At 51.5% G+C, this 25,107-nt stretch overlaps 1 protein-coding gene across 1 annotated transcript in view; it reads left to right on the top strand.

Moving 5' to 3' along the window:
• KREMEN1 (kringle containing transmembrane protein 1) overlaps positions 1-25,107 on the top strand; it is a 48,428-nt gene that overhangs the window by 11,915 nt on the left and 11,406 nt on the right. The window contains exons 2-3 of the mRNA XM_036742210.1: positions 6,795-6,957; positions 10,500-10,591. Coding sequence (XP_036598105.1) covers positions 6,795-6,957; positions 10,500-10,591 — 255 coding nt within the window. The remainder of the gene's footprint in view (positions 1-6,794; positions 6,958-10,499; positions 10,592-25,107) is intronic.

The following is a 25,107-nucleotide window of genomic DNA, read 5'->3' as shown; positions in this document are numbered from 1 at the left end:
CTGTCTTTCTCTCCATGCTTCCCTCACAAATGTCTGGCAGATGCAGAGCATCTTATAAATGTCAGGTGTTCTTATTGTCTCTGTCCAGCTCCTCCTGGGGGTGCTGTGGGTTCACTGATCCAAGAAGTCACAGGACGGACAATTTAGGGCCAGAAGGGACCTTCTTTGGAGGCCATTACAAATAAGCTTGGGCCTAAAGAGTTTGGCCCAAGGTCCCACAGGTGCTAAGAGTCTGAGGTAGGATTTGAAAACGAAGCTTTCAGACTCCCAAGACCAGAGCTCTGTCCAAGGGGCAGCCTCAAGAGGACTTTGTGCAGCCAGCAGATGTGGGCCTTGGCAAAGATCCCTTGGCAGTTCAGTAGAGTCGCCGTCTATCGTCGGCCCTTCCCAGCCTAGTGCAGGCCTGCCTTTTGACTCAGGACTCAGCCTTCTCTGGGCGTAGCCTCAAGAGAGTTGTTCATCTGGAGGTCATTTTTCCAAGAAACCTTTTGGCATCACGTCCCTCCCCTAGGCTTCTTCTTTGGTTGCAGCTCCCACTGTCCCCTGTATTTTAGCACTTCAAAGATCTGTGACTTCATCAGTATGGGTTTTCCCTCAGACTCAGTTCACAGTCTCCTCACCCTTTGATGAGTGGCTGTGGCCAAAAAAAATGCCATCGTTTGATGGCCGATATCATGGGGATGAGCAGCCTTTCCAAACATGGTCCAGTCTGTCCTCCGGTGGCAGACATCAGCTCTGTTGTGGGCATTGTTCTTTCAGCCCTTCTGGCTTGGGGGGAGGGGCCACCAGGGCTTGTGTTCTAGTGGCAGGGCCTCCAAGAGCCCAGGATCACCTGGGGAGCTTTATTGGAAGCTGCGGCTGTCTCTCAGATCCCCTAGGAATCTTGGCTGGCTGGGAGCGGGCCCTTCTGCAGTGCCACCTGATGCCTCTGGGAGTTGGCAAGGCAATCCTCAGCACAGAGCCGTGTTGCTTCTCCCCTCAACCAAGGAAATGGCAGGGTCCTGAGTTTAAGCCAGCTGCCCCAAAGACTCCCATTCCTTTACTTAGCATGATTGTTTTTTGCTGAGCCCACTGTCTTATTCATAGCTAATGTTTTGTATGCCAGTGGAGTTGGTTTAACATTTAAATATTTAAAGGAAATAGAACACACTTGCTGCTGAAGAGGGGTCGTACTGTGTGGGTAGACAGCACTGATGACTATTCAGGGCCCACTTCCACCTGAGCTTCTGTGATGATGAACAAGGGCCAACCAAGAAAGTGAGCGTCCTTGACCAAGGCTCTCTTAACCCCAAGGGCATGATCTCCTTGAGCCCAAAATAACAGCTGACATTTCCGTAGGGCCTTAAGGTTTGCAAAGCCCCTTACAGACATGGTTTCATTTGAGAGCATCTCCCAGCATCCCAGGGAAGAAGGACCTGCAGGAATCATGGCCCCCAAGGCAGGCAGCTCAGGGCAGGCATGGGACTAGCCAGCCCAGGGTCAGACATAGGATTCCAACACAATTCCTCCTGACTCCACAAGGCTGTAATGCCTTTCCAGGAAGAAAAGTGAAGAATCATTTTATGAAGAGTTAGTGAGAATTAGGTTGCCTCCCTCTTTATCCATATTTTGTTGTGTTACTCATATGGGGTGAGAATGCAGCTCGCTCCGTGGAGAATCTACTCCTCTGGTCCATTGTCTAGACCAGGCCTCTTAAGCTCTTGTGTGCTCTGGCCCCTTTCATGGCCTGGTGATGCCCATAGCTCTTCTCAGAAGAAATTTTTAAATGCATGAATGAAAAATAGAGGATTGCAAAGGAAACCAATCAAATTGAAATACAATCTACATAGCTATATCCTATCTATATTTTAAAAAACCCACAAAGTTCATGGACCCCTGTTTAAGAACCCCTGATCCTAGACTAACTATAGAATTCTCAGGTGAATAAAACAATAGATTCCTCCCTTGTCAGAGATCCTAGATCATGTGATCGTAGATCTGGAGTGAGAAGGGGCTTCGGAAGCTATCTAGTGCAGCCTCTCCTTTACTTTACAGATGAGGAGATAATTGCTGGAGAGGATGTGGGAAAATTAGAACATTGTTACATTGCTGGTGGAGTTGTGAACTGATCCAGCCATTCTGGAGAGCAATTTGGAACTACTCCCAAAGGGCTATAAAAATGTTCATACCCTTTGACCCAGCAATACCACTTCTAGGGTTGTATCCCAAAGAGATCACACAAGTGGGAAAAGGACCCATGGGTACAAAAATATTCATAGCGGCTCTTTTTGTAGTAGTAAAGAATTGGAAATCAAGGGGATGCCCATCAATTGGGGAATGGCTGAACAAGTTGTGGTATATGAAGGTAATGGAATACTATTGTGCTATAAGAAATGGGGATGATACAGACTTAATAAAAACCTGGAAAAAACTATATGACATAATGCTGAGTGAGCAGAGCAGAGCCAGGAGAACATTACACACAACCACAGATATATGGAGTCTGCGACGACTAACCCTGATAGACTTTGCTCTTCTTAGCAACACAAGGTGCAGGGACAACTCCAAAGGACTCACAATGGAGAATGCTATCTACATCCAGAGAAAGAACTATGGAGTCTGAATGCAGATTGAGGCACACTCTATGCTCGCCTTTTTTTTCCTCTTTTGTTTTTGTTTTTGGGGGTTTTTTTGGTTCTGTTTCCTCTTTCTCGTGATTCACTCCATTGGTCATAATTCTTCTTCATAACTTGACTAGTGTGTTATACATAGAAGATATATCAGATTCCATGCCATCTTGGGGAGGGAGGGGCGGAGGGGAGGGAAGAAAACCTGGAACTCAAAATTATGTAGAACGAAGGGTTGTAAACTAAAAATAAGAACTCTCAAAAAAAAAAAAAAGGAATGTAAACAACAATAAAAAAAACTTTACAGATGAGGAAACTGGAGCCCATAAAGGTTAAATAACTTGCTTAGGGTCACCCAGGTCACAAGCATCAGAGGTATGAGGGAAGGTTTCGGGAGGTCCAAAGACCTGTGGGTTTGGCCCAGGCCAAAATGCCTGAGAGCCAGGCTCAGACACTTCCTAGCTGAAAGACCTGGGGTAGGTCACGTTACTTCTCTGAGACTCCGTTTCCTCATCTGAAAAGCAAGGGGATTGGTCTGGATAACCGCTCAGGTCCTTTCCAAGCCCGTGATCTTGAAACAGGTACTAAAATAAGCCACCTTCATCAAAGGGCCTAGGAGCCATCAGGCAGGAGGCCATATTTACCCACAGAAAGCATGCTCTCTTTACCCACAGTGCTGAGACCAGAGAGAGTAAATTTTCTTGGATGGGTGCATTCAGGAGAAGCGTGATTGGCCATGACCATGATCTCTCTTGACTGGGTTTCATCCATCCATTCCTGCCCATTCAAAGGGCTCATTTTCTCCTGCCCCCAAAGCACTTGGTCGTCTTTTAGGATAATACCTCTGTGTCTAAAGCAATTCCCCCCATCCCCATATTATTCTAAGACATAGCATGTCCAATCTGGCCGAGCTAATTTGCCTAGAGCTCTGGTAACTTGGGATCTTGCTAACACTTATAGTCATTCAATATTTGCACTTCTGTGATTTGGACAGCGTACAGAATGTACACAAAGATCCTTATCTTCTTTGGAGGGGTAGCTCCTGAACATTACACAACACTAGTGGCTGAAGCCAGGATTAGTTCCATTAATTGCATTCCAAGAAGCTACCTCATTTTCACTGGCTTATACCCTTGTCTTCCCCACCTTCCCAGGGGTGTATAAGAAATCTTTTTGTAAAGGGCCAGGTTGCCTGTGATAGCCTAATTCCCACTGTGGGGAGTCTCCCTAACTTGCTGAAGACTTCCTACAATTCCTGTGCAGAAAAATATAGAAAAGCCTACGAACTTTATCTGCGTGTTAAAATCCTAGATGTGTATGTAATGATATGTCGTGTAGTTTGGGGGGCCTTCCTTCCTAATAATTAGTTCTTTTAATTTTCATGTTTTAACCCATTTGGGGGATTCTAGCTAATGAAGTCTAATTCTGATTTCGGTAGAAAATTAGTAATAATAAATAATAATAAAGAATTGAGGCACCCCATACCTAATCGCAGTAGTTAAGACTCATTGCCTATTCTATCATGAAATAGATTTTTGTTTTGGAAATGAAGGGAGATGAGGAAATTCTCGTGTTCCTCTTACGGGTGCTTTCCAGCATTGGGAATTTTTAAAAAGATTGTTCAGTGTTTTAAGAAAGACACTACTTGACCTCCTGGGCCTAAAGCCCCCAGATTTTTTTTCAGGGGAGCTGCTGTCTAGGTCTGGGTGATTTCTTCTTGATCCCTATTAAATGTGGCCATATTAGATTCAGCCCAGAGGAGAGCTTTGTCTTCAGCGTTTACCTCAGGAGCCTCTCGTGGATGGGTTGCTCTTTGTAACCCATGTCTAGTGCAATTGGACCCACATATAGGGTCGGTAGAGAAGAGTAAGAAGGCCCTTAGAGTTAAGACTTTGGTTGTTCCACCCCGAAGGCGACTTCTATTATCTGAGAGCTTCTGATTTTTAAGTGAGTGCTTTTTGCTGGGCTTTGGAGACTTGGGGCATTGAAGGATGGGTCTTACACATAAAAGCTGTTTTTTTTTTTTCTGAATCCATTAAAAGGGAGGGGGCAGCCCAGCTTGAATGGAAGCTCAGGACTGTGCTCCCTGTATTCAGATACCTAACCAGGAGGAACTTAAGAGCTCCTTCCAAAGGTGTGAAGCCTGTCCTATAGGTCCTGTGGCCAATCCTAGGTATCTACTGTTCCACCTACTGAGTCTCCAACAGAAAGGTTAGAGCTGATAGAGAAGCGTGATATGTAATAGAGAAGAAAAGGGAACTAGCTGTGGAAGGGAGGGGAAAGTAAGTCAGAGTCATTTCCCAGCCTCCCAAGGGTTCCCCAGTGTTTAGTGTTACGCATGTGGAAGGAGGAGGCATGGGGTAAGAATAAGGTGAGACCGGTAGCTTTTTCAGCTCCCTTTTATGCACTGTCTTTCTTTTGGCTTGTATTTGTATCCCCAGCACTTAGCATAGTGCCTGTAAGTTTGTTGACTGACTAACCTTGGGCATGTCAGGTCTCTCCTGGGGCGGGTTAGACAAGTATACCAGTGACACCTTGGCGAACCACTGGGAATATAATGACATCCTCCTCAGAGTATGTGTTGGACTAATCATGGTGTGATTTTTAGTAAAAAGAAGGTGGGTAGAGGAAGGCCCTCAGTACCTGGGACACACTTGGATGGGCTGATGACACCAAGACCAGGCATCATACACCATGCCAGAACTCACAGGACTTGTTCCGGTTGTTTTCCCTCATCTTTTCTCACAGTTGGCATTCATCGGAAAATGGTGATGGGCAACAGTTAGTCTGATGTTCATAAAATCCAAACTAGAAGGAAATTAGTGATAGGAGTCAGCGTGGCCCAGTGGAAAGAGAACTTTGCTGATGAGGAACCTGTGGTCCGGAAAAGGGGGGGAAGGACTTGTCCGGGGGCACATGTCACTGAGTGCCCAGCAGCAGAGCCAGGGACTAGAAGCAGGCCTCCCAGCTGCCTCCCCGGTTTGCCTTTGGATGCCTTCCCTTTGCCCACGCCTCCCTCCGTGCGTGAAGCCTGTCCACTGAAGGTGGGCTTTGTGGGAAGGTTGTTGTGCCAGCCTAAGTAACTTGGGTTGTGGGGATGGTTGGGGCAGCCAGCTTATTCTCCTGGCCCAGAGAATCGGGCAGTTCTAGTCAAAGCACGGCCCGCGGGTGCCGATTGGGAAAATGGGCTCTTCTGAACATAGTTTCTGAATGACCAAAATGCTCCATGAAATGCTTTCCAGTAGAATGTGGTCAATGGGGTTGGGACTGGGGCAAGCCTGTGACCCCAAAAAGGAAAGCTGGCTGATCTCTGGGTCTTTAGTCCCAGGAGCAGGGAAGGAAGGCAGAGATCAGAAAAGAGAGGAGGCTGGGGCCTGAGGCTGTGACTGGCCAACTTCAAGAGGCTTCGCCACACAGTGTGCTCGAAGTGCTCCTGCAGTTTTACCTAATACATTTATTACTGTTTCTTTGCCAGGTATTTGTCACGAATGCGTCTGGACTTGATACATTGGGGGACAAAAGCCCAGTGGCCTGAGATCCAAGGGCTCCAAGGGTGGCCTCGCCCACATACCTTGCTGTTTTGGTCAGTGAGGGTCTCCTAGGGACTGATGCTCCTGGGCATTTACAGAGTGAAGGCTGAGTGAGCCTTGGCCCAGCCCCTCTCTCGTGTTTATCCTTTATCCTGCACCTCCATCCTCAGCACTGGAGGGAGGACTGTTCTTCATTACCAGGGAATTTGAGTCATTCCCTCTCTTGTGTGATTGGGATTCCGAAACATTTCTGTATGTGAGGGGCTGATTGAATCCAAGTGTCAGGGCTGCCTCTCCGGCTTGGAGGGAGTGACGAGGTACAGCTGGGAGACCTGGTTTTAGTTACTACACAAAGACATTGGCAAGAGCCATGACCCCCTCCAAGTACCCAGGATTCCAAAGGAGCGTCTGCTGCCAACCCTTCTCAGATCAGCGTTTCCTGGTTCATATCAAGGCCCCACCACATTCCAGATCCCACCCCCTCCCCTACATCCGCCTTTGGTCAGCACCAGCATCTCCATCGCCTCTACGTGGGCATCCTTCACATCCAAGGTGCTGCCCCTGGTCATGGGCTCACAGTCCAACAGAGCCAGCCAAGCAGTGGTGGGAGGACCAGCCTTCTCCGAGGCATCAACCTCTTGTTTCTTCTTCTTTCTAGAATGTTTCACAGCAAATGGAGTCGACTACAGGGGCAGGCAGAACTGGACGGCGCCGCATGCAGGGAAGGCCTGCCTCTTCTGGAACGAGACCTTCCAGCACCCCTATAACACTCTGAAGTACCCCCATGGAGAGGGGGGCCTGGGGGACCACAACTTCTGCAGGTGAGGGGCCTTGGGGGCACTCCCTCAGTGGGCAGGGAGACAGCAAGGGCAAGGGAATATACGGGAGCATGTACAAAGGAGCCATAGATCAGGTAATTGGGAGGGAGGGCCAGGCCGTTCAGGGAATCCATCATGTCAGCTCTGTCCTCTTCTCAGCTGGGAAGCAGCCCCTTGGTGCCATGAGAAAAGCATGGAATGTGGAGCTGTAGGGCCTGGGTTCCAGAGCTGGCACTGCCCCCTCCTCCCTGGCTGGCTGTGGAGAACCTGGGTTCCAGAGCTGGCTGCTCCCAGGCTGGCTTTGGGCAACGCCTTCCTTCTGGACCTCCATTCCAGCTCTGTGACTCGAGGGGCTCATCCCAGTGGAGCTCCAAGGTCCCTGCTATCTCTCAGCCTATGACTCTGGGATTTGTGATTATGAGGCCCCTCTATCTTTGCCCTTTGTCTGTCCTCTTTGCCATCTAGCTTGGGCTCCCATCAGGCTGTCTCCGGCAGGTTCCTTGCTCCTGCCTCTGATTACTCACCTTCTGCAACAATGTGACATCTGTGGCTCCCCCAAGCCACATGTGGTGTGGGTGTAGGTGTGGGTGGTAGGTGGTGGGTAGAATGCTGGACCCCGAATCAGGCAGGCCTGGGTTCAAATTCTGCTTCTGACACCATGATCATGGCAAGTCACAAAACCCCTCTGGGTTTTAGCTCCCTTATCCATCTGTAAAATGGGACCAATGGTACCTCTAGCTGCTGTGCCCCTAGGCTGTTCTGTCACTCTCTCAAATGAGAGAGCAGGGATAGAGTGGATTCCACCCTTGCCCGTGATTCCTGGGCTCCCCATGGCCTGGGGACAGCTGTTGGTCCTAATCAGACTGGCTGTGTTTGCCCATTGGCTGAGCTGGGTTTCTCGGGGCTGGGCCCACAGGGGATGAAGGGGCTGAGGGCTTTGGGCCACAGCTGTGCACACTCACCCTGCACTTGAGCTACTTAGGCACAAGACCCTGGTAACTTGATTCATGGCTCAGGAATTTGTAGCATTTAATTATTAGAACAGGTGCAAAAGCAACACTTCCCAGGCTGTTGGCAGTGGGAAGCAGTGGCTGCTGGGGGTGCCCCCTGAACCCCTTGGTTTACCCAGCTTGGCCACTCAGCCCTGGACTGGCCCCCATCTCCCTGCTGGGCTCCGGGTCCTGCCTCTGGGAATCCTCTTCTCCCTGTAGGCCCTGGGCACACAGGGCAGGTGTGGTCTGTGCCCTCTCCCCCTCTGCCTGGTTCTCACTGTCGCTCTCTCCGTAGTTCCCCAGGGTCACCTGAATGTCAATGATCCAGAGCTGCGCTGGGCCTCAGAGGCCTTCCAAGCCAACGCCCTGGGCTCAGTGCTCTCCCAGAGGCCAAACAGTAGGAGACTGGCAGGCAGGATCTGAACCCAGGTCCTCAAGCCTAGTTTCCTCTGATTTCCTTTACTAGAGAATGGCTTGATAACCAGATGGGTCCTCCCCAGTTTTCTACTTTCATTTGTCTGGAAAGTAAATCTGAATATCCATCAAGGCTATTTTTTAACCTGATGTTTTCCAAGCAAGCAGTGAGTGGCATGGAGGGAGGCTGGGACCCATTAATCAGTAACTGTTATACAGAATTCAGTGAGACCACCTGTGCAAGGGAACAGCCAGCCCCACCACCTCCCAGCAAGCCAGGCCCAAGCCCCAAGTGGTGAGTCTAGGGAGCCCTCCTGGTCCACCAGCCCCCCTCGCTGCTGCCCTACGCCTCACCCCAGCCCCAGGTGCGGGCAAGACTGACCGCACCAGACTTGAATTACAAGTTCCTACTTCAAACAAGGGGGAGCCGCCCACAGTTGCCTGGTGGATCCTTATCCCACAGTAGAGTAGGTGGGGCCTGAGCTGCCTTCCTCAGTAGTGGGGGAGTCAGGTGCCCTTGGTGCTTGGAGGTGAAGCCGCTCCGATGGCGCTCCTGGTGCCTGGGACATGTGGACAAGGGATTGTCTCCGAGGGCTTCACTAAGGATGCAGCTGAGCAAAGCCCTTGGTTGAAAGGGGTGGAACCTGATCGTGGCTCCAGCTGGCATTTCAGGGAGGCTCCATACCTCCCGGCCGCTTGGATTTCTCTGCCAGAGACACCCAACACCCTGTTTATCTTAGGCACTGGCTTAGACCTGTTCAGTGGGAGATGTCTGAGAGCTGGAGAATGATAGGAGTCCGTTTGCCTCCTGAGGTCTCAGTATCAGAGGGAGAAGCAGGGCTGGCCAGGGCCCCCGCCTTTGGGCCCAGGAATCAAGGGCCCCATTGTACTCTGGAAAGCTTATCTTGCAGCCTGAGCTGGGACACACAATAGGCTTATCCTTCTCAGCCTGATAGGGGCTGCTCTGAGGCTCCAGGCTCCAGGGCCTTGGTGCCCATTTCCGGCCCAACAAAAGGCTCAGGTTTCCAGCATCCTGGGTCTGGATAAAGGAGAAACATGTAGAGGGGCTGGGGAAGGGAGAGCTTCCGGTGGCCCCCACATCCCCTACAGTTTTCAGCAGACTCTCACAGACTCTGTAGTTTCTGGTCACTTTGAAAGAAACATAAGAATGAACCAAAACTTTTACTGGAAAGAAATCAGAGCTGAGATCATGCATTCTGCCTGAGTACGTGACCTGACGGTTGCCTTCTGGTAGAGTTGCGACCTGAATGCCCCTGCTGCTTGGCCCTTGAAACCCCAGTGGACCTAGCCCCAGTGTGGGTCTCAAGGCAGCTGTTCTTTGGTGTTCCCCCTTTTCCTAATTGATGTGGCATCACTGAGCAATAAAACTTTAGAGCTGGAAGGAGCCTCAGAGGCCATCTCATCCACCCTTTTACCTTCGCTGGCAGCCCCATCCACTTAAAGACCTCCAGCTATGGGAAATTCGTTCGATTTGGGGACATCTCTGGCTGTTAGGCTGGGAGGGGCCTTAGAGGCCACTGAGTCCAAGCCCACCATGTTCCAGGGGGGATGCCAAGGCCCAGGGTGTCTAGATCACTCACCCATCAGTCCCGTGAAGCCATGCTGAGCGCACTTAATCCTTCTTCCGTGTGTTCTGACAGACTGACCATAGCCTCCCTCCACACCCAGTCTCTTCCTCTCCAGGCTGAAGGTTTCTAGCTCTTCACCATTGCTAGTATGGCATCGCCTCAAGGCCTCTCCCCTGGTCGCCCTTCTGAGCGCACTTCCCCTTGTCAGCGACCCAGAACTGAACACAATACCCCAGCTGCGGTCCGCCCGGGGCAGAGGACAGCCCTCCTTCTGGGATGGCCCTCTCTAAGTGCAGGCTGTGGTACCAGCTCGACCACAACAGTCACCTCCCTGAGGACTGCCTCATGACTCTGGAATTGTGCGGAGATGTTCCCTATCTTTCCCAGCTTCCTGCCAAACAGCCCACCATGGGCTTAGACGCCATGGCTCCTGATCTGGTGGGGGTCTGCAACAGGGGGAGGCATCTGGAATAAGGAGACCAAAGGAGCAAAGCCAGAAGTATCACTGACAAGGCTTGAAATGGGATTTTGTGTCTTCTTTTCCCCACAGGAACCCCGATGGAGATGTGAGTCCTTGGTGCTACGTGGCCGAGCATGAGGATGGCGTCTACTGGAAATACTGTGAGATCCCAGCCTGTCAGAGTAAGCCAATGGGGGGTAGGGGCGGGGGCGGGGGGCTGTGTGCTGGACCTCACCAGCTCAGGGTCAGACACTCAGCACTGGTGACGGATGGGAAGGTGCCTGGTCCCCGGGGGCCATTCTCTTCAAAACCCCTGAGATTTCCACAGTTTTCACCAGGGCCCATTCTAGCACTGACCATCTTGATAACACACTCAACCTGTGTCTCAGCTGTTAAGTTTCTTTTCTTGGTCCTTCTTGGGAACAGATAACAACTGTTGGAGTGATAACTCAGGGGCCTGTGCTTTCTCGATGTGGGTATTCCCTCCACCAGCTCAGACACAACTCCCCCCCTCAACGTCCCAGTAGATGGTCTGCAAAGGTGCTCTGGGCCCAAACTCGTCTGCTCGAGGCTGACCTGAGGCACCTGGGAGGGAGCGATGGAACCCCAGACTTAGAGTCAGGAGGCATGAGCTGAAGCCCCTCCTCACACATGGCATTGGGGCCATCGTGGGCAAGTGGCCTCATCTCTGTGAATTTAGTTTTCTCCTCCACAAAATGGGCTAATAACTCTTGCACTTCTTATTTCATGAGGTGGTTAAACTGTGGACCCTGAAACATAACTTTATATGCCAAAGACCTCATTTAGCCATATCTGAGGGAGGTGTTAACCCTGCTTCCCCTCCCCATGCCAGGTAGCCTACTAAAATGCAGCAGTGACAAAGTCAGGGGAGAGGCGATGGAAAGATCTCTGGCTCAGAAGCCAGAGGAGCTGGGTCCCAGGACTCCCTCTGACCCTGCCCTAGGACCTTTGGGCAGCCCTGCCTCCAGACCCTCAGTGTCCTTATCTGTAGAATGGGAGGATTAGCCTCCATGACTTCTGAGGTCCCTTCTATCCACCCTGCTCTAATATGGCTCTGGCCACTCTGGGGCCTGGGTGGCCAGACTGTCTCTGATGCCTCCAGGAGTCCGAGTTGCCTGGATTTGCCAGTGGTTGGAAAATTGTCTGGAGAGTGAGAAGCCAGCCCCAGGCTTGCTGAAACTCCAGACCTATTTTCTAATTTTTTTATTCTACCTTTGGAAAAGCTCGGGCTCCTTTCCTGTGACCGCACAAAATCGTCAGCTTGGGATTATTTACTGCCTTGCATTTCCTCGGACAAATGAGCTTTCCTCTCTGGGCCTGTTTTCACATCTGTAAAAATAAAAAATAAAGAATTAGTGTCTTGGAGTTCATGACCTTTGAGGTCCCTCCCAGCTCAAGGACCTTGCGTTCAGTGACTTCTTGTCGCCTGGGCATTGTGTGTCTTAGACTCTGGCGGAGAAGATGGGTGCCTCCATCCACTCCCTCTGGGAGCTCCTGAAGAACCATAGGCTTCATCCCAAGCCATGAGGAGCTCTACTGTCTTAGCACTGGAAGGAGCCAATGGGATCCTCTGGGCCAGCCTCTTGCACCCCAACTCATGACCTCAGCCCAAGCATCTTGTGGTGACCATGCTCATCTGGACTGGTTCAGTTAGCTGTGAACTTGCTTCTTCTTTGCCCCTTGTTCTCCTAGTCACCCATTTGCTGTATGCAGAGGTCACGGCCCATTGGGGCAGGGGCTCAGGGGGCAACGGTGACCAGAGTCACCCTTTCAGCTCAGGTGCCCAGAAGGGAAAGGGCTATTGCCTGAGCTTCTCCTTTGGTCTGAGTTCTCTTTCATGCCCACTGGTGTCCAAGACCACCCCCTCCCTCCACTGCTGGAGCCTGGCCATGTTCCTCTTCCCACCTGTGCGTCATCATTCATTCACAAAGCCGAGAACACTGTCAGGGAGGAGCCCTTTTCCTCAGGCACTTAGTCAAGTTTTAAAAATGGAAAACATATCTCTTGGCTCTCGTTATTTCCAAAGAAATGAGAGGAGAACAGACTGTCCTCGGTCCATTTGTACTGCACAAAGATGGCCTTTTAGTGCCCGCCGGAGTCTGGGCTGGGGAAGAGGGGATGGGCATCTGGAGTCTTGTCCGCCCCTCCCAGGCGGGCACGGCCCTGTGGAGCCTGGGCTCGGGGGGAAGAAGCAGTAGCAGTGTGGGCCAGGCTGCCCAGATTGTGCCCTTCCTGTTCTGAATGCCAACCTGTTGGGGCCTCCATTGCCCTGAGGAGGAAAGCTCAGTGGCGTTTGGGTGCCTTCCCATTTTCAGGGGCCCTCACAGTGACCCTCACAAAGCCCTGCTCCATAACCCTGCAGGGGTTTGTAGGTGGAATTTGCCATCATTTGCACAGAAGAGTGTGAATGTTTCCTTGGAGGTTTGGTGGTGCTTAGCTGTTGAGAAGACTTCTTCCTTCAGGCTGAGACCCCCAGAGAAAGCCAACAGCCTCCCCATTCTGCTCTGGGAAGGACATCTTACCACTGGCGTGTCTGGTCCAATGGTGGAGACCCTCTCTGGTGCCTCTGCTCTGGCCAGAGACCTTGCTAATTGCCCAGAGCGCCTGACAGAGCCCTAGCCTGACTATTTTAGGCTAAGTCTGCCCTATTTATGGCCAAGGAGTCATAATTTTCCTGAATAATACTCTCCCTCTGTCTGAAGCCCATCTATTCATTAAACTGATCATATGGGAAAATGCTTTGGCTACGATCAGATCCCTGGGAAGTTCCCATCTGCCCAGATCAGACCCAGCAGGAATTGGGAGCAAGAATGTTTTCAAACAAAGGTGAGGCTGGCCGAATGCGGGTCCTTGTGTCAGGACCAGAATCCCTTCTCTGTGGCTTATGAGGGAGGATGGGGAGACCGAACTGTATGTGCTTGTGACCTGCCGAGAATAATCTGCCCTTTCTGCCAAAAGAAAAACCCAGAGGAAGTGGGGGCCAGCTTCCTCCAGACCATTCTCCAGCACACTTCTCGGTGGCAGCAGGACTTAAAGCATTTTTCTTTTTCGTTGCCAGAGGGATGATGATATCTTTCAAAAGCATAGACTCATGTACAGCAAACCACCAAGCTCACCACCTCCTCCTCCAGCAGGGTCTTTGGGTCAAAGGCATTTGATGGTGGAGTGGGGAAGTCACACAACTTCCTGTCCACTGACATGAAATCCAGCTTCTCTGCCCATCTCCCCTCCCCTGGCAGGCCCACCAGCCTCACCACTGACCATCAAGAGAGACCAGACCAGGAACGGGCACACCTCGTGCTCACCATTTCCCTTCATACACGAGGTCTTCGGAAGGCCTCCTCGTAGTGAGATGAGCATTCTTGAAGTGACCTTTAGAAGAGTTTTCTCCCCAGAGGTGCCACCTCGTCAATCAACAGTCAGCTAGCTTTAGTTAATTGCCTGCTTCCCCCCCAGAAGTGTACTGGGTGTCAGGGATCCACCCCATCTACATGCATCTTTTTCATGGTCATAGGATCTGAAATAAGAATATGCCAGGCCCGGCTCTGTGATGTTCGGCACAGTTTATGTTTATCCAGCTCTTTATAAAGTACTTTCTATAGCTCGTGGCCCATCAGGCCCACCCTGATCTCCCCGTCAACACTGTCCTCCCACACTCTCTCCCCTAGAATGTAAGCACCTTCTTGAGGGTCAGGATAACCTCACTTTGTCTTTGTACCTCCAGGGTCCACGTAAAGTGATTGTTTAATAAATGCTTGTTGACCAGTCAGTTCTTATTTGAGGGTTGGCCCAAATCAATCCACTTTTTAAATGCCACTCACACAGGGGTTTTTTAAAATCCAATTTTATTTTATGTTCGGGTCCAGAGCATCTCTCTCTTTCCCTGCTCCTCCTCCACTCATTGAGATAGCAGGAAGTACAAAACCTGTTACAAATATGGAGTCAGGCAAAACAAATGTCCACATTAGCCATGTTCTGGGGGAAAAATACAAGAAAAAGAAAGAAAAAAATACATATTTCAGTCTGCCCTCTAAGCCTGTCAGTTCTCTATCTGGACATGAATAGCATTTTTCACCATGAATCCTTTGGAATTGTGGCGGGGGCGGGGGGGTCACTGCATTGATCAGAGTAGCTAAGTTAGTCACAGTAAGTTAGTCATCAAGCAGGATTGCTGTTACTGTGTCACTTGTTCTCCTGGTTCCGCTCACTTCACTTTGCTGCATCAGTTCATATAAATCTTCCCTGGTTTTTTCTGAAACTGTCCTGTTCTTCATTTCTTATAGCACAACAGTATTCCATCACAAGCATATACCAGTGTTCAATCATTTCCCAACTGATGGGCATCCCCTCCATTTCCAATTCTTTGCCACCCAAAAGAACTACTATAAATATTTTGTGCATGTGGATCCTTTTCCTTTTTCTCTTTGAAGTATAGACCTAGTAGGGGTATTGCTGAGTCAAAGAGTATGACCACTTTTGGAGCATAGTTCCAAATTTGTAAAGTGTTTCTAGCAGATCCACAGCCTGAGTTATTACAGTTCAAAAGCGCCCAAGGCCTTAATGAAAGGCCTATGTTTGGGGCACTACTTGATCACTTTCCATCTGGATTTCATCAAATCTGACAAGCACTTATTGATAACCTTCAATTGTCAGCCCCTGCGCTAAGTTCTAGAGACCCCAAAGATAAAGACCAGGCCATCCCTGCCTGTTGGGTATCATTCCACCAACTCCTGTGGCTATCAGTGGCCTGAACACATAGTATCTGAAGATGTTTCCTAGGCTGGAATTGTAGACCATGAGGTTTGGAAGGGACCTTAGGGGCCACCTAGACCAGTGCCCTTATTTTCAGAGGAGGAAATAGAAGCCTGGAGAGGGAAGGGAATTTGTGGAATTAGTGACAGCCTTAGGAAGAAGGAATAGGCAGACAGTGGATCCTTCCCATTCTTAATGATCAGCATTTATCCTGGTTCTTTCTTTCAATTTCCTAGAAGGTGCTAAGAGCAGAGAGGGGCGTGTTCTCCTAGACTATCTTCACAGAGTCCTTTGTCATCCCTCACCTCCATCTCTTCAGTGATCAAATTTACTTCCTCCTTAGGATTAGATGGTTGAGTTGTTGTCTGGTTTGGCCACCAGGACCAGAATTCTTTAAGGAAGAGCCCATTGAGAACTTCTGGCTGCTGACTCTGGAGCCATCTGTGCTAGGAGGCAGAGAAAAGCACGTTAGAATCCTAGCCCTTTTTAAGATTTGCCACGTGACCTTAGACAAGTCATCTCCCTGGTGTCCATTTTCTTCTCTGTGAAATGGGGATGATTCCTTCCAGAGTTGCTGTGAAGGTTTGAAGAGAGGATAATTATAAAGTTATTTGAAAGGCAGGAAGCACTCTGTAAACCTAAGGGATTATGATCATGATGATGACGGTGGTGGTGGTGACGATGATGGTGATGATGGTAGTGGTGGTGATGGTGGTAGTAGTGACAGTGATGGTGATGGTGATGGTAACGATTATGGTAGTGGTGGTGGTGGTGACGATGATGGTGATGATGGTGGTAGTGGTGGTGATGGTGGTGATAGTGACAATGATGGTGATGATGATGGTGGTGGTGGTGGTAGTGACAGTGGTGGTGATAATGATGGTGACAATGATGATGGTGATGGTGATGGTAGTTGTGGTGGTGGTTTTATCACTTAGGCAAGAGCACAGGTGGGTGAGACGTTCTCTTAACCTTCTTCCATGGTGATAGGTTGGGTCCCAAATAGGATGAACCCTGTATTCGTCATCCGTTTAGATCATACCTACGTGCCAGGTCCTGGTTTTAGCACCATGTTGTAAACAGAGAAGGATGAGACATGGTTCCTCCCTTTCTTAGGGACGGTAGGAAGGATGGGGCGCACAGAGAAGATATGACAGGAGGCAGCATACGTGCTTAGGGCCTTGAGAGAGTTACCAGCAAGTGCAGGAGATCCCTTGTAGCTTACAAGCGGGGGATGGTGGGAATATCAGGAAAGCTCCTTGGAGGAGGCAGCATTTGTGTGGGATCAGAAGGGACAGGCAGGATTCATACAGACAGAAATGAGGCAGAAGGGCATTCTGGATAGAATGGGCACTGCGGAATCCTGGAGGACTGTACTGGGAGCGACCCTAGACATCGTCTGGTCACCCCACTCCCGTTTTACAGGTGAAGAGGCTGAGGCTCAGAGTAACACACCTCATGAGCAGCAAAGCCAGAGCTCGAACCCGAGTCCAGGGCCTTCCCTGCACCAGGATAGATCTGTGTTTGGGAACAGCTGCTAGTCCATCTTGGGTGGCACACAGGGAGGTAGTGGAAGATGGTGCCATGGAAAGTCACCACAATGATAATACTAGCTAGCATCTATATTGTGCTCTAAGATTTGTCCAACACTTTACACGCACTATCTCATCTTATCCCTTCAGCAGCCCTGAGAGGGGGGTGCCATTATTTTACAGATAAGGAAACTGAGATAGACAGGGCAAAGTGACTTGCCCAGGGTCACACAGTGAGTCAGTGTCTGAGGCAGGATTTGAACCCAGGTCTTCCTGACTCAAGGTCAGTGATAGCTGCTTTCTCACCAAAGATTTTCAAGCTAATCACTTGAAGGGAAGTCGTCAGGAGGGATTTATCCTTGAGACGGGGCCTTGGATCTATGACCTTCCGAGGTTCCTTCTAATAGTAGAATTCTACAATTCCTTTAATCAAATAATGTACTGGGCACGTTGATCTGGACCTTGTCCCTCATCAATGAAGATTTGTTTTAGGAATCTGGAACCACAAGAGAGTCGAGTGGGGCCGAGCCACACTGCTTGTTGAGGATGTGGGTAGCAGTGTTATCATTCAGGCTTCAGGGGTCTCTGACTACCCCCCGTGCTCCAGGAGATGGCCTTTGTACAGCGCCGTGGCCCCCAAGACCCATCCCCCGGCCTTTGAGCCAGATGCAGGGCCCCTCTGAGCTTATACTCCCTGGCGTCACCCACAGGAGCCCAAGGTTGCCTCTGTTATGAAGAAGCGGTGTAGAAAGGCATCCGGACTCACAGAATCTCAGGGCTGGAAGGGGTCTCGTCGCCCTCTAGTCCTACCTCCACCAACCCTAACAGATGACCTTTCCATAAAGACCCATGGGGAGAGGGTCCCACCATCCCCCAGGGGTGGCCCATTTCACTCTGGGACAGCTCTGATCAGGAGACCCCTAGCCCACATCTCCCTTCTCCTGCCCCCAGTCCCCTCCACCATGGCTTCTGACTCATTGGATCTCGGAGTGGGGAGGCACCTGCAGTATTTCTGTCCTGTACTGTTTGTGCCCGGGGATCACAGCTGCCTTTTGGGAATTGTGAAAGCCGTGGCTTAATTGACTGGCGACAGCAGGTCTGCAGTTCTCACTGTTCGCAGAAAGCCATTTTCTTTCCTTTCGTGGTTTCAGCCAATCCCAAGCCCCAGGAGTGGAGCAGACTATGATGGTATCCAGGAGGCATTCCCCATCCAGTGGGCTAGCCTTGAGCAGACTGTGAGCCGCCTCTGCGGGGGATCTGGGCCAGCTGTTGTCAGCTGGGAAAGTGCACTCCAGGAGAACTCATCGTGAAATTCTGCATAGCAGCTTCCACCAAGAGGCCTGGCATCTCTGGCAGCCTCATCTCATAGGCCGCTTTGTGCTGAGCCTCCAGGGTGGGGGCAGGGGCTCCCAACGTCCTCGTGGGCATTATTTATGTCTTCCCGGGGACACCCAACCCCGGACTGCTTTCTGTTAGGTCTTAGACCAGCAAAGCCCTTTACGTGCATAATCTTACAACAGTCCAAGGTCCCTTCTAGCTCTGAACTAGGACACTACAATCCTGTGGAGAATTGGGAATGAACGTCACCCAAAAGGCACTGCGGGGGTAGGGAGGGAGGAATCTGATAGGAAGAGAAGGAAGATGGGCTGTTGAGGTGAGTCCGCCTATCAGTGAGCCCTTCTTGCTTGCGCTTGAACCTGGTGGTGGCATTAGAAACCCTGACAAACTGCCAACGCTGTTTCCTCCCAAGGGATGAACACGGGACCCTTGGGTCCAGAGGCTGGGAAGGTGCTCCCTTGGCCCTTTCTTTCCTGGTCTGCCTCTGGTCTCTTCTCACTGGGGGGGGGGGGGGCGCTCGTTGCCATGTGGCAGCAGCCTCTGTTGTTCAGACCATTTGCCCTCCTTGAGGTCGGGCACCCTGGCAGGCCCTCACTGATGACTCTTCTTACACCTGGTGGTGTGAGCAGGCCTGGAGCAGACACACTTCTGAATTGTCTGTGAAAAGGATTGTTTCTAGACCAAATAGGTGATTCCCTCAAAGACTGTTCCAACACCACCGAATGTTAGTGTCAGAGGAGATCTCAGCATCCATGCAGTCCGACCCACCCCTAGAAGGAATCCCTGCAGTGGATGACCAGCCTCTCCTGGAACACCTCTAGAGGCAGCCCTTTCATGCATTTCGCGCCTCAAATTATTAAGAAGCTTTTCCCACATCAAGCCTCTCTTGGCCTATTCTCATCTCCCTCCCCTCTCCTCCCACACTCCTGGCTCCTCCCTGGGGCCAAGCAGATGCTTCTAACCCTTTTTTTCCAGAGGACAGGCCTTTGGGGCCTTGAAGATCCCCTCTCATCCCCCTGAAACGTCTCCTCCAGGCTAACAACACCCCCAGTGTCTTCACCAGCTGCTACTATGGCAGGAATTCAGTCCCCATCTCAGCCTCCTGAGGACTCCCCAGCCGGTCAGTGGAGCTGGAGCCAGAGGCCTTCGACTGGAACTTTAATCCTGCCACAGCCTCCGTGGCCTCCATGGCCTTGGCTGAATCTGAGCTTCCGGAGGCTTCTCTGGAAAGAAGAGCCACCCAGTTGGCAGGTACCTCGAGAGCGTCCTGTCCAGCCGAGACCTGGGACCCTGACCTCCTCAACAACACACACAGCCAGCCATCTTGCACCCTCTGCTCGGAGCCCTCGGGAGGGGAGGTAGCCCACAGCTCCCTTGTGCCATCCAGTCCCAACCTGCTCCTTTCCGACTGGCCCCCACTCCTCCAGACTCCGGCGGTGGGGGTGGGGGGTGGGCAACTGCATGGGGCTAGGCCCACTTGGATGTGAGGACAGCTGTGGAGGGTCTCTCTCCCCTCCTCCCAGTCTTCATCTGCAGATGAACATTGGGAAGGGGTCTTCCCTGTTATGTACATCTTTTAGAAGAACAAGTAATCCTTTGAAATTTGAAGCAAAACTTTGGATTTCAGACCCTTGGGATTCAGTAAACTGAGGTAGATTTAATTTAAAATTTTAGGGGTGGGGCATGAACCTTGTGAAGTTTGAAGAGGAGCATGTTATCTGAGATAGTGCAAATAGATTGTCTCCCTCTTCTTCCCTCCCTCCCTCCATTCCTTCCTTCTTTCCTCCCTCCCTCCTTCCCTCTTTCCTTCCTCCCTCTCTCCCCTCTTTCCTCCCTCCCTCCCCTCTCTCCCTTCTTTCTTTCCTCCCTCCCTCCTTCCCTCTTTCCTTGCTTCCTCCCTCCCTCCCCTCTCTTCCTTCTTTCTTTCCTCCCTCCCTACTTCCTTCTTTCCTTCTCCCCCCTTTCCTTCTCTCTCCTCTCCCTTCTTCCTCTCCTCCCTCCCTCCTTCCCTCTTTCCTTCCTCCCTCCCTTTCTCCCTTCTTTCCTTCCTTCCTCCCTTCCTCTCTTCCTTCTCCCTCCTCCTACAACTCTCTGTCTTGGCCAGACCCTTCCAAGACATTTGCTGAGCACAGTGTCCTTGGTTAGCTTCTATGGGCTTCAAAGTCTTGGTTCTAACGAAGGATCATTTGTGGTTTGAGGTGATTTTTTAAAATTTCGGACTGAAGAGGAAGAATGTACAGTAATGCCCCAGAGATCTTAAAGTGGTCCTGGAAGAAACAAAGATTTGAAAACAAATATCCTTTTTCAAGTTGATTTGCTTTATTCTGCTCTGGGGGCTGAAGGTCTGGAAATCCATGCACCTGGCCTGGGGAGGCAGCAGCCATCCCTTCTGGCCCTGCACCTTCTGCAGGGTCGCTTCAGCCTGTGTAGCTTCTCTGCTCCTCTGGGGCAGCTGGAGAATTGGAGCTAGTCAAGGATTTCTCAAGTGCCTGCTGTGGGCCAAGGAGGCAAAGAAAGGCCCAACCAGGCCCTGCCTTTGAGCAGCTCCTAGTCTGACAGGGAAGAGGACAAGCATGTTCAAACATGTACGCATGCGCTATGGGCCAGATAATCAATGGAGGCAGGAACTGGCATTGAGGGCAATCAGGAGAGGCTTCCTGGAGAGGGCAGGCTTGAAAGCCAGGGAAGTCCAGATGGGGATGAAAAGGGAGAGAATTCCAGACACAGAGAACAGTCAGTGTAGATGTCTGGGATCAGAGGATGTGGTGTCTTGTGCAAGAACAGCCGGGAGGCCAGTGTCTCCGGAGAAGGTCAAGGAAGAAGGCTGAGGGGCAAGGCAGGAGATGGAGGGCTCCTCCTTTAGCCTGAAGGGGTGACAGGATTAGCCCAGTGCCTGAGGCAGGTCAGTGTGACAGCTGGATGGAATGTGGATGGAGTGGAGAGAGACTGAGGCAGGCAGACCCCCAACAGCTACGGCAGTAGTTCTGGTGCGGAGTGATGAGGGTCTGTACCAGGGAGGGGGCAGGGTCAAAGGGGAGAGGGGGCGAATTCGAGAGATGCTGCCAAGGGGAGTCAGCAGGAGTTGGTGACAGCTGGGCTGGGGGTGGTGCTGAGGCTGCAAAGCTGGGTGCCTGGCAGGATGGCGGCGCCCTCAACAATAACAGGGACGTCAGACGAGAGAGAAGGAAAACGAACGAGGCCTGATCTGAATGCACTTCACTGTGCCCCAGTCTCATGTTAGACCATCCAGTGCATGCCTCCCAGCTGGGCCTGGGTTTGGGCTTGTCATGTGGTTCAAGAGTCTTCCTGTCCTGGAGTGGAAGGGGAAGGGAGAAAGGGCAAAGTGTCTACCCAGCACCTACTCTGCTCCAGGCCCTGTGACTGAACACTTTTTACAAATAGAATCTCACTCAATCCTCACAACTGCCCCGAGGAAACCGAGGCAGAGGGGAAGTGGCTTGCCCACTCAACTGGTTTCTGAGACTAGATTTGAACTCAGGTCTTCCCGACTCCAAGTCCAGTAGAAATGACCTCTCCTAAGCCCCTTGTTTTATAGGGGCTACCCCAGGACAGGCCAATGGCCTCATACCAGCTAATGACCCTGATGGGACCTAATCCAGTCCTCCAGCTCCCTCTGGATTTGGACTCTGAGGACCCTGGTTTAAAGGCTGGCTGAGAGACCTTGGTCAGGTCACCTTCTCTAGTCCTGAGATCCACTGAATCCAGATGAGCTTCCCTCTCTTAGGCTCTAATTCCATGAACTTCAAGGAGATTGTCAAACATGCAGTGAGCCTCACACCCACCCACCTGCTGTGCCCTCCTCAGTGGATGCCCCACTCCCCTCGTGTGTCCACACCGCCGTTGGTTTCCTTTTGTTAATCTGCTGCTATCTTTTGTTTCCATAGAGCCTTCCTTTCTCATTTTATCCCCCCTTCCTCGTCTAAGTAGCCATCTAGTCACCTGTTGTGGTCAAAGAAAACAGTAATAATACCTGGCATGGATGGAGCACCTGCAGGTTTAGAGAGTGGTTTGGGAATAAAAAAGCCGTTGACTTGCATGTCCCAAGTCTGGTCCTCTGGGCAGCAGTCCATGGCCACAGGCCCTGCCTCTGGAAGAAGGAAGGGGAGGGCAGGCAACTTCCTGTGTCCTCTTTGTTCTTTCTGTCTCCCTTGTTGCCGTCGTACACGTTGTCTTAGTTCTGCTCACTTGCCCATGCACTGGCTCATAGACGTCTTTCCCAAGCTCTCCAAATTCTTCATCTTCGTTTTTTATGGCACATTCATATTTCACGAGTCATGGACCAGATTTTGTCTGGCCGTTCCCCACTCCTGCCTTTCTTATCCTCCCACATGTTGCTTCTTCGAGGCTCCTGGCTGTTCCTTACACAAGCCCCCCCATCCCCTTACTGGCTGTCCCCCAGAACTTGGATCTTCCCTTTCCTCATCTTCACCTCTTGGTTTCCTTCAAATCTTAGCTAAAGCTCTGCCTTCGGCAAGAAGCCTTTTCTACTCCTCCTTAAGTCAGCGCCTTCTCTCTGAGATTATCCTGAATTGCTCCTCAAGAGGGAGAAGAGAACCCAGGGCAGAACCCTGACAGACACTCATAGTATGAGGGCGTGATCTGGAGGAGGATCCAACAAAGGACACAGGGAAGGAACAGTCAGAGAGGGAGGTGGAGAACCAGGAGAGCCGGTGTCCTGAACACCTAGAGAGGAGAGGACCAAGGAGGAGAGTGATCAGCTGTGTCACAGACTACAGAGAAAGGCCATTGGGTTTGGAAACAGATTGCTGGTAACTTTGGAGAGAGCGTGTAGGCACAAAGGGGGGAGGGATTCACGAGAGTTGGTTCACCAAGGGATCAAGGTGGGGAGAAGAGAAGAGAGTGGCCAGTGCAAGGCAGATAGCCTGGGAGAGAGCTAAGGGGTCAAGGGCTAGAAGTCACAGTGCAGATAAAGAGTAGGGTCACATAAGGAAAGACAGAGGGAGAGGTGAAGGCCAGGATTATGACCAGGTAAGGGGATTTCTCAAACATGGAGGTGGTGCGTCTGTGGGTGATGGCAAGATCAAGGGTATGACCGTCTTTGTGTGTGGCTGAGGTGGGGTGGAGGAGTGAGTCACGGGAGGTGAGTAGGTTGAGAACTGAGTGGTTCGGGCATCTGAGGGAGAGTCAGTATGTGTGTTGAAATGGCCTAGGATGAAGGCGGGAGTTAGAAGGAGAGAAGAACTGTGAGCCCTGGCATGAGCTCATTGAGGAAGGAAGGGGAGCCCCCTGGGGATCTGTAGGCAACAGCTGCCAGGATTCACACCCAAGTCCTCTTAACGTTCTTCCCACAAGCATTCTGCCCTCATTTGGACCTTCTAGTGGCCTGGAACCCCTCTGTTTGCAGACCAAAGCTCTCCTTCCTCAGAAGCCCTGAGTATGGGTGGGGGGCAGGCTTTCTCTTTGCACTCGCCCCCATGGCCATTCTGTGTGCACCCTTAGGTGAGCCACATTGGATAGGAGGGAGAAGGGTCATTCAGCAGGGGCTAGGGAGCTGGCCCTCCTTCCCCGCTTCCCCCTCCTCTGCCTTCCTCTCATATTTGCAGAGAGATTATCTGCGCCTTCAGGATGAGCTGGTCTCAAAGCCAAGGTTGTCTCTCTGCCTTGATGCTCCCAGGGAATTGTGCACCCCACAAAGCTTATTAAACTGGACCGTGCAGTCCCTCAGGCTTCGAAATAGAAGAACGACGTCTGATGAGCCAGATGGCTGTCACTGGGGAATTGGGCAGCTCGGAGGCCTGGCTGCTCAGGAGACCAGGCCTCACCGATGGCACTCACTGAAGGGGTGAGCGGCTGAGGAGGCTGAAGGGGAGGGGACCTACTTCAGCTGGAAGGCAGCGGTGGCTCCTCCGGAGGGGTCAAGGACCTGGGTTCGAGTGTCTGCTGCTTATTTATTCCCTGTATGACCCTGGGGGGATCATTTCCCCGGGCAGGCTCAGCATGAGCTTTCAGGAGACTCTGAGATAGTTACTGGCCCCTCTCACTTCTGGAGAAACTTCATGCCAGAGTAGTGGAGACACAGGTCTCCCAGACCCTGGAGACAGACTCTGAAGGAGGCTCCAGCCCTGTCCTGCTGCTTCTGTCTTTGGGAGGCCTTTGTGGTAGGGAAGGACCCCAGGGTCTGGGGCTCTGAGGTCAAGTCTCTGCTCTGCCACTTAACACCCAGGTGGGTGTCCTCAGGTGCATTACTTCCCTCCAGAGGCTGTGTGGTACAGTGGTCAGAGCTCTGGCTTTGGACAAGCCCTTTTCCTCCGAGCCTCAGCTTCTCTTCCATTGCATAAGGAGAGGCTGGGATGAGACGGCCTCTGCTGCCCCAACTCGGAACCTTGTGACCCTTTGACCTGTCAGGGGCCCAGTTTCCTCCTCAGTAAGGTGAAGATTGGACGAGTTGGTCTTTAAGAGCCCTTCTAGCTTCACGCTCTGGGGCCGCCATGCACAGGATCTCCTCACACCCCCCGCTCGTGCAAGACCTCCTTAGCAGAAGCATGTGATTGGCTGTGGAGGCTGGCATCTGATGCCCTGCCTTCCTGCTGCCCTTGGGCCCTGGCATCTGGATTGCTCAGCACAGGCACATTGTTCCTGGCCCCCATTGTTAAAGATTCTTCGTTTATTGCATGTTTCCATTCAGAGCAGACTGTGGGTGTCCGGCTTCATGTTTGTGGGTGTGGGGGGAGCTTCTGCTGCCCAGCCGCTTGGAGCCAGGGTGAAGGTCAGCAGCCTGGGCTAGTGGAAGGAGCCCTGCTCTCGGGGACAGACCGTGGTCCTCCCCTGGGCTATGCTCTGTCATCCTTGTGGGCCTTAGGCATGTGGAAAATGAGGGGATTGGGCTTAGTGGTTTTAATCTCCCTCCCAGTTCTGCCTGACATTTCATATTCTAGGTTCTAAGGCCCCTCCCAGCCCCAACATCCCATGTTCTAAGTCCTTTCCCAGCCCCGACATCCCCTGTTTTAAGTCCTTTCCAAGCTCTGTTATTCCCTGTTCTCAGGCCCCTCCCAGCTCTGCCATCCCCAGTTCTA

Source organism: Trichosurus vulpecula, chromosome 1 (assembly GCF_011100635.1).
Source record: "Trichosurus vulpecula isolate mTriVul1 chromosome 1, mTriVul1.pri, whole genome shotgun sequence".
Classification (NCBI taxonomy): domain Eukaryota; kingdom Metazoa; phylum Chordata; class Mammalia; order Diprotodontia; family Phalangeridae; genus Trichosurus; species Trichosurus vulpecula.
The sequence above is the reverse complement of the archived record's forward strand: the minus strand, read 5'-3'. Positions and strand labels throughout refer to the sequence as shown.